This window comes from Somniosus microcephalus, chromosome 18 (genome assembly GCF_052327205.1).
Source record: "Somniosus microcephalus isolate GS21.2 chromosome 18, FLI_Smic_1.0, whole genome shotgun sequence".
NCBI classification, from domain to species: domain Eukaryota; kingdom Metazoa; phylum Chordata; class Chondrichthyes; order Squaliformes; family Somniosidae; genus Somniosus; species Somniosus microcephalus.
This window is the reverse complement of record NC_141004.1, coordinates 41925931-41940633: the sequence shown is the minus strand read 5'-3', so window position 1 is coordinate 41940633 and position 14703 is coordinate 41925931. Positions and strand designations below refer to the sequence as shown.

The following is a 14703-nucleotide window of genomic DNA, read 5'->3' as shown; positions in this document are numbered from 1 at the left end:
ATAATACTGAGCGGCCTACAGGTGGCGCTGTCCAGGGAGAGTATAAATACTCGGGCACGGGCCCAGCTTGCGCAGGACATTCTTAATAGGAACTGGTGAAGGACACAACTAGACCTCCATGTTGTAAAACTGTTGATTAAAGCTTTGTTTAACGCTTAGACCAAGTGCCTAGTAGTTTTCTTATGTCAGGCTACATGATCTGCCAAAATATAGCACACAAAATAGTGCTTTAACAAAAGGGCAATCTACATCTGATCTCAGGAAGTGCAAACTCTTAAGCCGGCAATGCATTTTGGCTGATTAACCCAAATTCTGAATGAACACTATGGGAAATGCAAATCTTTGGGGCACATACTTAGTCAACCGTGTGTAATGATTCCTGTTCATTAAAGTTTTTTTGGCTCACCATTGAAATACCTTCTTCCACCTCCTCTTGTACCCGTTTGACTGGCTTCAGCAACTGCTGCAGTGGTTTGTTGTTACGTGACAACTGGAATAGACAGTACAAGCTTTAGAAAATCTTTGATCTCACCCATGCCGTTACTTGTGATGAGGTAGTGGCACTGCCACACTACATATGCCATCTGATGCCAACAGTGAAAAGAGCTGGAAGAAGCCGGCAGAGCTGCCCATGTGCGACAGAGCTGGAAAAGTCCTGTGGTCATCAAACACTAATCTCACAGTAAAACAGACATGGTAAGGCAGCAGATGAAACAAAGGCCTATTAACCAACAATATTCATCTCATGCATTACCTGGTGTCAGGTACACTAATCATTTAGAGGTTCTGCTGCCTGTACTCAGTAGCAATGTGGTCATGTTCTATTTTATCTGGAATGACTTTTCTCCCCAACACCACCCCGCCCCCCCACCAACCCTTAATTCTTAAGGGGCCCCACATTTTTGCAACTACATATTTCACAGGACCTTAAGACTACTGCAAATACTGTAGCCACTTGAATGAATGAACATAACACCTCATTGAAACGTATAAAATTCTGACAGGGCTAGACAGACTGGATGCAGGGAGAATGTTTCCCCTGGCTGGGGGGTCTAGAACGAGGGGTCACAGTCTCAGGATAAGGGGTAGGACATTTAGGACTGAGAGGAGGAGAAATTTCTTCACTCAGAGGGTGGTGAACCTGTGGAATTCTCTACCACAGAAGGCTGTGGAGGCCAAGTCACGGAATATATTTAAGAAGGAGATAGATAGATTTTTAGACACAAAAGGCATCAAGGGGTATGGGGAGAGAGCAGAAATATGGTATTGAGATAGAGGATCAGCCATAATCATATTGAATGGCGGAGCAGGCTCGAAGGGTCGACTCCTGCTCCTATTTTTCTATAACGGTTCATTTGGAACATATGTGGTGATTCTAGGGACTGTCCCGACCCCATCCCGCCCCAACCCGCCTCCATGCCAGTTTCAAAGGAGGCGGGTTCCCACCCCACACTGGGACCTGCCTCCCCGAGGCGGGAAGGGGATTAGTGCCAATTAACTGCCTGTTAACAGGCAGTTTTTAGCCTAATCCCTATTTTCATTGTTGAAATGTGGGATTCCCGACGGCTCCAAACCACACCAAGTTAGCGAGGCGGGCCGTCGGGATGAAGGGCTTGGAGGGGTCGAGATGTCTGGTGTTCAGGTGAGTGATGGGTGCATGAGTGCAGAGGTAAGTGTGCTTGGTCTGTGTAAAGTGTTTATAGAAGTTCTATTAATCTTGACTTACCTTTACAGCCTTCCTTCCTTCAGGTCTCGGATGTCCCTCATCTCACCGGCACAGAAAGCAGAATGACCGCAATCTGTCAAAATCTGCAGCCTCTGATTTCTGTTCCGGGGAGATCTTTAAATCATCCTGAGAGGAAGGAATTAACCTGGAGTACAGATTGTCAGTGTTTGACAGCTTCAAACAGTTGTGAAATGCTGATATTTCATCTGTCAAAAGGTATTGACAGATGAAATTTCAATTTGTGACGTCACCTGTTGCCGGGTGGTCCTTAATTGGCTTGCTGAGCCCGCTGGGCGGGCTCAACATGGTCAATCAAGTCAAAATCGTGTGGGTTGGCTAGAACTTGATGGAGGCGGGACTACAACCCCAAAAGTTGTAGTCCTGTCTCCTACCTGCCTCCTCAATGAAAATCCAGCCCTAGGAGTTTCATCGCTGGCCATTTGAATAGTCTGACCCTCATTTAAAAACAGCTGGTGATCTATGATTGACCTCCTCCCATTGATCCCTGAAGCACACCATATCACAGCTGTGAGGATCATATTGCTCAGGAGAAAGCCACAGACACGTGAAGAGAAGAGAACAGGAGAGTTAAAGGTAATATTCAAAGAAACAAATAGAAACAGCATTACCTGTAAGGCTAAAATATAAATGTTGTGTCCCACATCTCTTGGGGAAACTTCTGAATTCTCACATTCTTCCTCTTGGTGGTAGGCCTTATTTATAACGCCAACCTTAAAGGGCATAATTCAAGAAGTGGGAGTAATTAAATACTTAGGACAGAAGTGTGCTTCCCGTCACATCAGAATATGTCACTTTTTTCTCTTTCATACATTCCTTTTGTCATAAGAATACCACATCAAGTGATAGCGCGAACCAATGATTGAAACTGCGAATGCTGTATTCTTTGTGGTAAAGTCATCGTCAACTGCAATTCTATGCTACCATACCCCCCATTAAGCAGATCCCAATAAAAATATACCTTTAATTTAAACTATTAGACTAGAGAGTTCATCAATGCTGTTGTACTTGAAATGTGCTCTAAAAGCAGTAGGATTCATTTTACTAGGCTAATTTAATAGATGCAAATTACACGAGTTATGTGAGTTCTTTCATCAGGCAAACTATTATACTTATACAAAATTCCACATTTTTAGGATTTACGAGGTGCTTTGCATCTAAAAATGTTGGTGCATTAGTGTTCTTGCCTCTGAGTCAGAATGTCGTGACTTAAGCATATAATCTAGTCTGTCACAATCAGTGCCACATCTTTTGAATGAGACATTAAACTGCCCCCCACCTGCCTGGTCAGGTGGATGTTAAAGATCTCATGGCAATATATGAAAAAGAGTTTGTTCAGTGTCCAGAACAACATTCCTCCCACACCAAACACCACTGCTCATTTCTCTCGTTTGCTGTTACGTGTAATATTGGCTGCCGTGTTTGCCTACATAACCATGACTACATTTTAAAAAGTATTTAATTGGGTGCTAAGTGTTTTGGGTTGTCCTGAGGATGTGAAAGGCTACGTAAATAAAAGTTCTCTCTCTTTTTCCAATACTACCATAGTTTATGACCAATTTTCCTTTGCAAATGTTACATTATTAAGTTCAAAAGATGTGGCACTGAGCGTGACAGACTAGATTATATGCTTAAGTCACGACATTCTGACTCGGAGGCAAGAACACTAATGCACCAACATTTTTAGATGCAAAGCACCTCGTAAATCCTAAAAATGTGGAATTTTGTATAAGTATAATAGTTGTTCAGCTAGGCAAATAGCAAAACAGTGAAGATGCTAGAAATAAAAACAGAAAATGCTGGAAACACTTAGACATCAGAAACATTAACCCTGCTTTCCTCTCCCAATGCCTGACCACCTGAGTGTTTCCAGCTTTTCTGTTTTTATTTTAGATGTTCAGCTGACCCATTTCAGGTACAGCTCAGTAGTGAACCATCACAAAGTGATATGCTCGAGTTCAAAATTTTTGAACATAAATAAAATATTTTTATTAACAGTTTAACACTCTCACCAATTCCTGGGGCCTCATATTGAAGAGGATCCTCTCTGCATTCTCAGTGTCATGCCTACTCTCCATAAGTCCAAGTAAAAGCTTTGAGGCATTGTCCTATTAACAAAAATATTAAGGATAATACATGAGTACTTAATGTAACTACTGGCACTGTCAAAAAGAAAAGATAAACATTCTTTAATGAAAACTTTTTCAGGATTGAACCTCATGAAAACTGATATTCATTTAGAAAGTACATCCTATGGAATTTATGATGTACATTGGTTTTTATTTTTTAATGTGAATTATACTCTTTTATTTTCCTGCTTTCCACACACCAATACATCATAAAATGCACATGGACAACCTGTTAAAAGGTCTCCATCAATAGCCCTCATTACCATGACTGATCCCACATAAGCAAAAAAGTGTCCTGGCAAATACTCTACGGGGTAGAAATTGGTATGTGTTTCGCCCATTTTTCGGGAGAGATATATAACAAGCGATATCGCCCATTTCACACCATCACCTAAAGTCAAAATGATTCCCAAATGACTTTAAATATAATTTGAACCAGTCCTTGAGAATCCACAATCTCCAGAAATAAAAATAAAATCTCTGTTCTAAAATGGGATGGGTATGAAGAAATGAATGCCTCTTCTGGTTTATGTTCTTATCTGAATTCCTCAATTGTGTCACTGCCTTGTTACACAAGTTCGACCCAGTCCAATAATTTTTGTAGTGCATCGACAATACTGTGGATTACATTGAACATATTGGTTGGCATCTACAATCAATGTTTTTGCCCAGACCTCTCCTTACCTTTAGCTGTAGCACTAGGTCCATCCTGTACTTGCAGAGTGGGCTGATATCATTCAGGATCAGTGCGGTGATAATATCAATGCCATTGCACTCATGAGTTACAATGCAAGTCTAGACAATGAAAAATCAAAACAGTCTGCTGAAATACCTCGCAGCAGTAAGCAGGAAATACATTCAGGAATGTTACCTTATTAAAGCTGTGCTTTGCATCTACTGATATAAGCAAAAGAATGCAATTTATATTTTAAAAGTTTTGAATTCACATAAACCTAATAGAAACACTCACAGGCGAGCATTGTGCTCCCTTTCATCAGTCACTCCTACTAGGAAACCACTATGGACTGCAATTTGCATCATCGATAGGTAATGACTCAGTGACTGAGCAATTGTCCATTTTACAAAGATTAGATTAAAACAACCTGTTAATAGGCTACTGGGTTTTGATGAAAGGTCAGCGATCTGAAACGTTAACTCTGTTTCTCGCTCCACAGCTGCCTGAGCTGCCGAGTGTTTCTTGCATTTTCTGTTTTCATGTGGTTTTTTTTTAAGGGCTGTTATGCCTAACCTTCCTGAAATAGCTTTTACACCAGTGAAAAGTACTCATTCAAATTGAACTAATCTCCACCCTGGATTTTGCCAGCTGTACCAAAATTAAAAGGGAAGTCTTCTTGTACCAATGTGCTGCCCTAATACTCACTGGCCCAGAATTTGCGATCAGCAGCAAAGTGAAGGCGTTCCCTGCTGGCCCCGAAGTACGCTTCGCACAAGGATCTCGCGATCCCTGTGGCGAGAACTTCGGGTTTTCCTTCAATTCAAATCAACGGAAGTTAATGGGGATTCCCTTGTGTGAACTGCTGTGACGTCAACAAGTTGTCTAAGCAGCCAATCAAAAGGCAGAATTCTCACAGACAGCAAACAAGGAAGTGAGTAAGCTCTTAAAATTCTAACTTTTTAAAAATGTTAGAGAGAGAAAAACAAAGATTGGGGCTCTCAAAGGGGGAAAAGGCAAACCGGAGATAAAGATGGACAAACTTTTTTAAAAATTAACTTTTTTTTGGAAAAGTTCCTTAAAAATGTTAATTTTTATTAAAATTGACACATTTTACACTGCACAAAATTAAAATTAATTTTCCAGGCCCTTAGCATTTGTTTAGCAGCAATAATGCTATCAAAACCCCAGTTACACCTAATCCCTTTGGGTCTAACTTTTAGTGGGGAATTTCACAGCATAATTACTGCGGAAGAGCCGAAGTTTGCGCCAGTTTCCCTGATTTGGCTGATTACACAGATTGCCGGCACTGTGGGGGGTGGGGTGGGGGTCACAGCGCAGCCTGTGTCAGAGCCGTCAATGACTGACCACAACTTCAGGATTTCCACATGCGTCTGATCCCAAAGTAGTGGCCAGTTTCAAAGGCGGAATGTCGGCGAATGCTGTCAGTCTGCCGTCGTTCCGACCGCAAATTTCAGGCCAATGTCATCCCTTGTCTGCTGAGTCCTGGTAAGTTCATGCTAGTAACACTAAGCGAGAAAGGAAAACAGCGAAGTTGGCACTAGCAGATTTTTATTTTACAGTTTGTACCAGGGGGAAGAGTCCCATTCTACCAATATGCCAAATGGAAACTGGCCTCCATGTATGCTACACAGGGCATGGTTCAGTAATATTCATAGAATCATAGAAATTTACAGCACAGAAGGAGGCCATTTGACCCATCGTGTCTGCGTCAAAATATTGGGTATAATGTGTACCTGGTTTTCAGTGCAAGGTCCCTGGCAGTACTCTGTTAGTGTCTCCAGTGTTTGAATAATAAGTAACACATTATTTTCATTGATGTACAATCCCAGCAGCCCCAAGCCTCCAGTGGTGCTTCCACACATAATATCCAAGAACTGCAGAGTCTGACAGACTAAGTTGTAATTTGTCTTGTTGTTTTGACAACGGAGGAAATTCTGTTGAGGAAACGTACACAATCAATCAAGGAAAAAAGTGCTACTGATAAAACTTTGGAGAATAGAATGAAATGCAAGGTTTAGGTGCAGACGAGGATTCAATTTGTACATCCTCTTTATTTAAAAATACAAAGGCCCAGAAGCAAAACATTAGTACCGAGAGAATGGCCCGTATTTTCCGATGCGTACGGGCTGTGTACACGCCCGTAGGGACATCGGAAATGCCGGTTTCAGGCATGCCAAGTGTATGCGCTAAAAACCAGCATTTCCGATCTGTCAAGAATGCTCTTGGCAGATCGGACGCCTGCCCTGGAGAAGGGCCTCTGAGGGGGGAGTTTCGCTTTCTGCAGAACCTCCACCCACAGAAAATCCTTAGAAATCTAACGCCCGGTAAAAGCAGGAGGAAGGCCTGCTTTTACCAGCATAAGAGTTAAAAAAAAGTTTTAAAAAAATGTTTTCACTCATTTATAATTTTAAAATCCTTTTTGAAAAGGTAAGTTTATTTTTAGCCCCTTAAAAACTAATTTTTTTTTCAAAAAATTTAATTTTTATTTAAATTATTTAATTTATTGTAATTTCAACTCATTTTTTAAAAAGTGATTTTTTATTTTTTATTTATTTAATGTTTTACTCTGTTTTGGGGGTGATCTCCATTCATATATTTGACAGGTCTATCTGTCAAGTGTATGATGGGAGATTCCCTTCTCCTATTGGCTCCCCATGGCCCACGTGATCCCAGGGACACTTGCGAACTGCATGCTCCTCTGGGATACATGGCCCTGCGCATTTCGAGTTTGGAGAGGCCCAGGAGAGGAAGTATACGCACCTCGGGAGCCCTCAGGTAAGTTCGTAGATTTTTCCAGATCGGAGGCCACCGCACACGGGAAGCCTCCGATCGGAAAGTACGAACCATTCGTTTTTAACACACGTGGTCATTAGGTCAAAATCATTGTCCAAGGAGGCAAAACAGGCTCTGACCAAAAACCGTGCACGATTAAAAACCAGTACTCTACTTTTGCTAGAAGTAATATTAAAACATTTATGTGGTCCCTGAAGTGTGGAATGGAAATAATGGGCTGGAATATGCCTCCAATCCGATAAAAAAATCTGCACCTACCTTCAGGCTCCCGGGCTTCGGAGACTTGGGGTCCTGGGCCTGCAGGCGTATGCCTGCATAAAGGTCCACGGATCGCAGGGACGCAGGCAGTTCAGAAGTGTCCCTGGGATCATGTGGGCCAGGTCCTCCTCTCAGAAAGGAGAATTCCTCATATGTTTATGGGGATTCCATTTACGAACGGGATCCCCATAAACATGAACCCAATCCCTAAATAATTAAATAATTTACACAACTGGAATAAAAGTAAATGTTTCCATTTTCAAATTTAATTAAAAGTCCCTTTAATGAAGCATTTACAATAAAAATTACATTTTTTGAAAAATAATTTTAAACATTTTAATCCAGGCCAAAATTTACAAACTAATTTTAAATGTGTATGATTTTTTGTTTTTAACTTTTTAATTTAACAATAATATTAACCCTTACGCGGGTGAAAGCAGGCCCCATGTCCCGTTCCGGGTTTCCATGATCCTTTGTGTGAAGAAGTTTCTTCTCGACATCACCCCTGAACAGTCTAACTCTAATTTTAAGGTTATTCCCCCCCTTGTTCTGGACACCTCACAAGAGGAAATAATTTCTTTCTATCTACCCTATCAACTCCTATAATCATCAGGACATGACTTGATTGGCACCCCATCCACCACCTTAAACATTCACTCCTTCCACCACCGGAGTACCGTGGCTGCAGTGTGCACCATCTACAAGATGCACTGCAGCAACTCGCCAAGGCTTCTTCGGCAGCACCTCCCAAACCCGTGACCTCTACCACCTAGAAGGACAAGGGCGGCAGGCGCATGGGAACACCACCACCTCCAAGTTCCCCACCAAGTCACACACCATCCTGACTTGGAAATATATCGCCGTTCCTTCATTGTCACTGGGTCAAGATCCTGGAACTCCCTCCCTAGCAGCACTATGGGAGTACCTTCACCATATAGACTGCAGCGGTTCAAGGCGGCGGCTCACCACCACCTTCTCAAGGGCAATTAGGGATGGACAATAAATGCTGGCCTTGCCAGCGACGCCACATCACATGAAAGAATAAAAAATAAATAAACACCTCAATTAGATCACCCCTTAATCCTCTATACTCAAGGAAATACAACCCTAGTCTGCGCAACCTTTCCTCCTAAATTAACCTTTTTTTATCTAGGTATCATTCTGGTGAATCTGCGCTGCACCCCCTCCAAGGTCACTTGTGTATGATATTCTTCTATCAGGTATTTTAATGAAGGTACTAACCCATTTAAATGAGCAGGTGAAAGCCTCTGTTAAAATAGTGGACCGAACAATGGCCCAGAAATTCGGGTCCCAATGCGTGAGTACGGACGGAGTACCCACGCGTGGACCCAATGGAAGTGCCGGAATCTTGCATGCACTACGCATGCGCGGGAAACCGGCACTTCCGATCCTCTGAACCAAGGGGTTCAGAGGTCAAATGCGGCGCACGGGAGTCTGCGTGTGCGCGTTGAACTTCCTTTTTTTTTCAGGTTTTAACGTGCGGGTAAGTCTGTACATTTTAGAAATGTAAAAAGCAGCCGTAAGGACTTCATTTTCAAAGGTAAGTGGTCAATTATTTAAAATTAAAACATTTTTTCCACAGGTTTTTTACTTTTAAATACTTTAAAGCAAGGTAAGTTTATTTTTAGCCCCGTTTTTTTATAAAATTATTTTTTTCAAAAATTTAAATTTTTGTTTAAAATAGTTATTTAATGTCATTTATAGTTTATTTACAAAGTGTGATTTAAAAAAAAATTTATTTGAAGGTAAAGTACAGTTTTACAGCCTCAGCATTTATACGTTTTGACAGGTCTATCTGTCAAGACTTATGAATGGAGCATTCCCTGCTCCGATTGGCTGCCTGTTACTCACGTGATCCCAGGGGACGCTTCGCACTAACTACGCCCCTGGGACACGCCAGCATAGCGCGCCGGCCTCTGGGACAGGCCTCGGAGAGGAATTCCACGCAGGCCAAGAGGTCAACTGCCGGCGCGCTAGGTAAGTGTAGGTCGGGGGCTTGCACCCGCGGGAAGCCCCCGACCCGAATTTCTGGGCCAATATCATGTTAAGCATTTGCCCACTAATATCACTGACAGTGGTTTCTAATCTTATACCTTGTCCACTGCTCCTTTGGAACTTCTGGAGATCCAGATCCAACACAGCAACTCCCTGACATCAAAGTCACTGGCATTTCTAGCATCAATGAAGATGACTTATAAGAGACAATTAATGTGATCTAACCTGGAGGTTACTGTTGTGGTTTTCACACAGGAGTTGTAGAAACCGGAGGATAGGCTTCATTATTGTCACTGCTGGGCTGATTTCAGCTTCCTTTTGCCCGTGTTCAGCATCTCCTAATTTGTTATGAGCAATTGCTAACAAAACATGGACGTTCTTTCCTAAAGGGGAAAACAAGCAATGATTGAAACTCAATAGAAACACAACCACTGTCGCTGTGCAATATTAGTATCAAACACATTCAATGTCTGTATGAAATTCTTTATCTGCTACTAGAACAGATGTGAATGGCTTCATTAAAATAGCAGACAGAGGAGTTTTAGAAGAAGGTGTTAATGTGTTTGTTACTAATATTGCACAGCATGATAGCAACCCATTGGAGGTTTCATGATGCTATTCCACTGAACTGCCTATTTTTCCTTTATTATGATAATTTAAATCAAGATCGCTTTGACAACTACAAAGACTTATTAGCTATAAGAAAAACAATTAACATTTTGGAAAATGTAGTCATTCCTCAGAATACAGATACTTGTTTTTACTGAATCTATGCTTTAGCTTCAATCTGCATTGGTAACTATTTACTAAAATAGTTCAAAGAAGTTATAATTTTACCATATATATTTTGTTTAAATCATTATAGATCTCAAGACGCACTTATCGTATTTTCCAAATATCACAAATTAAAGTTGACTGTAGTTAAAATACACATTTTTGTAATAAACGAGTTGATCACCCATGGTGTTCCGCTTCGGGAATTAGGATCAAATGCAGTATTCAGGTCCATTCTTGGGAAAAGCTCTTGGCACTTGAGCTGCTGATCTGGGCTCAGCACTTTCCTTGTTTCCTGCCTATGATCTGCACTCAAGACACCAGGGGCTAGATTTTCATGGAGCCGTCAGGCGGGGTTTCAGGCGTGTGGGGGGGGGGGGGGGGGGGGAGGAAATCCCGAATTTGGGGGTCCCGACAGCATCCCGCCCAAAACCCCGCCCCACGTAAGTTTCAGGGGCGGCGGGTACCCGCCCCGCATTGGGACCCGCCGAAACCAGGCGGGAAGGGATTAGTGCTAATTAACTGCCTGTTAACAAGTAGTTAACAGGCAGTTTTTAGCCTAATCCCTATTTTGAGGGGTTTCGTGTGGGTTTCCCAACGGCTCCAAACCACGCCAGGTTAGAGCAGGCGGGCCATCGGGTTGAAGGAGTTGGAGGGGTCGCGATGTCAGTGTTAAGGTGAGTGATGGGTGCATGAGTGTAAAGGTAAGTGTGTTTGGTGTGTCTAAAGTGTGTAAAGAACTTTTACTTACCTGTACTTACCTTAACAGCCTTTCTTCCTGTAGCCGTCGGGAGCCCATCACTCAGCCGGAACTGAAAGCTGAACGGCTGCGATCTGTCAAAAGTGACAGCCTTCAGCTTTGAGTGCCAGTGAGATTTCTAACTGAGTCTGTGCAGAATGACTCATGTCAGAACTCAGAGTGTCAGTGTTTGACAGCTTCAAGAACTCTTGACAGATGAAATTGCAGTCTGTGATGTCACCTGTTGCCGGGTGGCCCTTAATTGGCCTGCTGAGCCCGCTGGGCGGGCTCAACAAGGTCAATCAAGGGAAAATCACGCGGATTAGCCGGACGTCGAAGTAGGTGGGTCAAAAACCCGAAAGGGGAAGTCCCGCCTTCTTCCCGACAGGTTCGGGAAAATCTACCCCCAGATATCATCTCTAGCGGCATTGGACCCAGAATGGCATTTGGTAAAGCGGTGGGGGTTTACAGAGTACAGTGGGACGAAAGCACATTCAGTGTGGTAGGCACGGAGCATAATAATACGGATGATAAACTGTTACCCAGCATGCTCATCCTAAGGAAAACTCAGGGAATGGCTTTTGAGAGACTTTGACAGGTGATCCCTGCAGGGACTGCTTAGCTGTGTTGGCAGTGGATTCTGACCTTTCAGGACGACGGCAGGGAAACAGATAGACCAGCAGTTTTTCAGGAAGCCATCCCAGGCTATTTTGAATGATGGGGCCTCAAGCTGGGTCATCATGGGACTCCACTGCGACGAAGCAGTACGACCTGACTAACAATTCTACAAACATGAAGGCTTTTTCCTAAATCCCACCAAGGGAAACAAATTTAAACTTTAAGTAGCTTTGCTTGCTCCAGATCTTTTTTTTTTGCCACTTACTGTGCCTGTTCTGCTCAATGAGATTAAGATTACATCTAGATAAATGGTAACAGTCACGTAACATTCACTGCAAGAGTCATTAATTGCATTGGAAACTCCCACGCACAACCTACAGGTACAACTGGTACTGCAGCTACTGTGGACACATTTGGAATGTTTCTTCCTATAGACAGCATTTGACACAGGAGTTTTCAATGCATTTTGAAATGAAATTTTGTGACTCACTTAGCACTTTTAATATGTTTTTGACTGGTTTCCAAACACAGCATATAGCAAATATTGAGGCATCAGATTTCTTTCGTAAGAGGAATTGTGGTATCATCATAAAATGGCATCCGTATTCATAATGAATTTTCAAGCAGTATTCCTTCTCTGCTTCACAGTTTGTGGTGGCTCGCACAAGACAATCCAAATATCAGTGAGAACCCTCTAACCTTTGTGAGCAGGTCCCGGATTGGGAACTGTTTTCTCGTGCACATCATCCTTTGTTATTTTGCTTCCCAGATCATTCATGTTGACTGAAACAGTTGCTTTGATTTCTTGCTGAGCAATTTTCATGCGTTGATGAAGCACCTTGAAAAACTTTTCTGATTTATTGTCACCAGTCATAAGACTGTAGAAGGAATTCTAGAGACAAAATATGAATCAACCGCACATATTAGCAAACAAGCTTGTACCTCAATATCTCATACTTTAGGATGACGCACTAGATCAAATGATAAGGGTCATAACCTTCAACCTAAAGATCACCTTCGGTAGCGCTATGCGTGAAGGTATGTTTATCACGCAGACTGACTGGTAAGTGGAGATAAAACTCCCACAACTATTGGTACAAAATACCTCAAGACAACAAGAAATTTAATTTATAAAAATTTAACACCATTCTGATAACAAGAAAGCAAATGTTGACATTTAAAAGAACTAGGATACAAATTAATGCTCCAAGATTAAAGGATTGGAACAAAAAGAAGTGACAAGCGAGAACAAAATGAAACAATCCCCAAAATATAACCGGATAATTCAGTGCAAAAAAAAGTTAGTGACATTATGAAAAGGACCCGAGACAGCAATAACTAACTCTTTGATACGTTATTAAAGCGATAAGCTGTCATTTTGAAATGGAACTGAGATTCAGATTTGGTTGACATTCACTCAAAGGCCTCTTAATGTTGCTTATATTTGTTTCTAATAAAAACCATTTAGAAAAGAAATGCAATCAAATGAATATTAATCTCATCTATCTTAACACATATTGGTTGTGGTCAATTATTCAGCCATGGCTTGGGGGAAAGAATCTATTGTAAGCTTTAACAAAAAGTGTTTTTCCTTTGACGCCTTGATATTCAGACCATTCTTCAGTGTGAAAGAGACAGGACAATTGGTTGAGGACACTTGGGAGGCTCGCAATTAAAGAACATGGTTATGATCATGATAATAACAAAGATTCGAATGTACAGAAACTTTGAGTTTTAGTAAGCAATTGCCTCACGACTTGAGTGTCCTGTGGCAACTGGCGACTTTATACAGTAAAACAAAGGCCCGTGACATCTCAGGGCTCTGAGGTTCTCATCAGGTTTTTGACAAAAAAGTTTCTATTCGGCTGTGTATTTTGCTATTTCTTGTTCCATATATTTTAACAGGGGTTGATTTTAACCTTACCTGCCTGGTGGTAACCAGGCGGATGGGCAGTTAAAATCGAGCTGGTTACTTAACCACTCAGAACTCAACCCTTTCCCACTGTCTCCGATAGTAACCTGTAGGGTTCTGCAGGTGGGTGAGGTGCCCGCCTAAAGCAGGCAGCAGCTTCCTAAATTGATGTAAAGCGGGATCTTATTATGTCAAAGGATACTGCTGGCATTTTAACGGGAGCCTGAGCGGGGAAGCTGCTCCGGGCACTATAAGGAAAGTGGCACTAACAACAGAAAATGCTGAAACAAAGCAGGCCAGGCAACATCCGTGGAGAGAGAAATAGAGCCAACGGGGTAGATTTTCCCAAACCTGTCGGGAAGAAGGTGGGACTTCCCCTTTTGGGTTTTTGACCCGCCTACTTCGACGTCCGGCCAATCTGCACGATTTTCCCTCGATTGACCTTGTTGAGCCCGCCCAGCGGGCTCAGCAGGCCAATTAAGGGCCACCCGGCAACAGGTGACATCACGGACTGCAATTTCATCTGTCAAGAGTTTTTGACAGATGAAATATCAGTGTTTCACAGCTGTTTGAAGCTGTGAAACACTGACACTTGAGTTCTAACATGAGTCCTTCTGCACAGACTAGGTTAGAACTCTCACCGGCACTCAAAGCTGAAGGCTGTCACTTTTGACAGATCGCAGCCATTCAGCTTTAAGTTCTGGCTGAGTGATGGTCTCCCGACAGCTACAGGAAGAAAGGCTGTTCAGGTAAGTAAAAGTTCTTTACACACTTTAGACACACCAAACACTTACCTTTACACTCACGCACCCATCACTCACCTGAGCACCGACATCGCGATCCCTCCAAGTCCTTCAACCCGACGGCCCGCCTGCTCTAACCGGGCGCAGTTTGGAGCCGTCGGGAAACCCACACGACACCCCTCAAAATAGGGATTAGGCTAAAAACTGCCTGTTAACTACCTGTTAACAGGCAGTTAATTGGAACTAATCCCTTCCCGCCTGGTTTCGGCAGGTCCCATTG

At 42.4% G+C, this 14703-nt stretch overlaps 1 protein-coding gene across 2 annotated transcripts in view; it reads right to left on the bottom strand.

Annotated features, from left to right (window-relative positions):
• Positions 1-14703, bottom strand: part of itpr3 (inositol 1,4,5-trisphosphate receptor, type 3) — a 324911-nt gene that overhangs the window by 32110 nt on the left and 278098 nt on the right. For both annotated transcript variants that reach the window (XM_086011397.1, XM_086011396.1), the window contains exons 40-46: positions 12468-12660; positions 9863-10020; positions 6304-6504; positions 4558-4668; positions 3757-3852; positions 2356-2457; positions 407-490 (exon numbers count right to left, since the gene is read on the bottom strand). In XM_086011397.1, coding sequence (XP_085867523.1) covers positions 407-490; positions 2356-2457; positions 3757-3852; positions 4558-4668; positions 6304-6504; positions 9863-10020; positions 12468-12660 — 945 coding nt within the window. The remainder of the gene's footprint in view (positions 1-406; positions 491-2355; positions 2458-3756; positions 3853-4557; positions 4669-6303; positions 6505-9862; positions 10021-12467; positions 12661-14703) is intronic.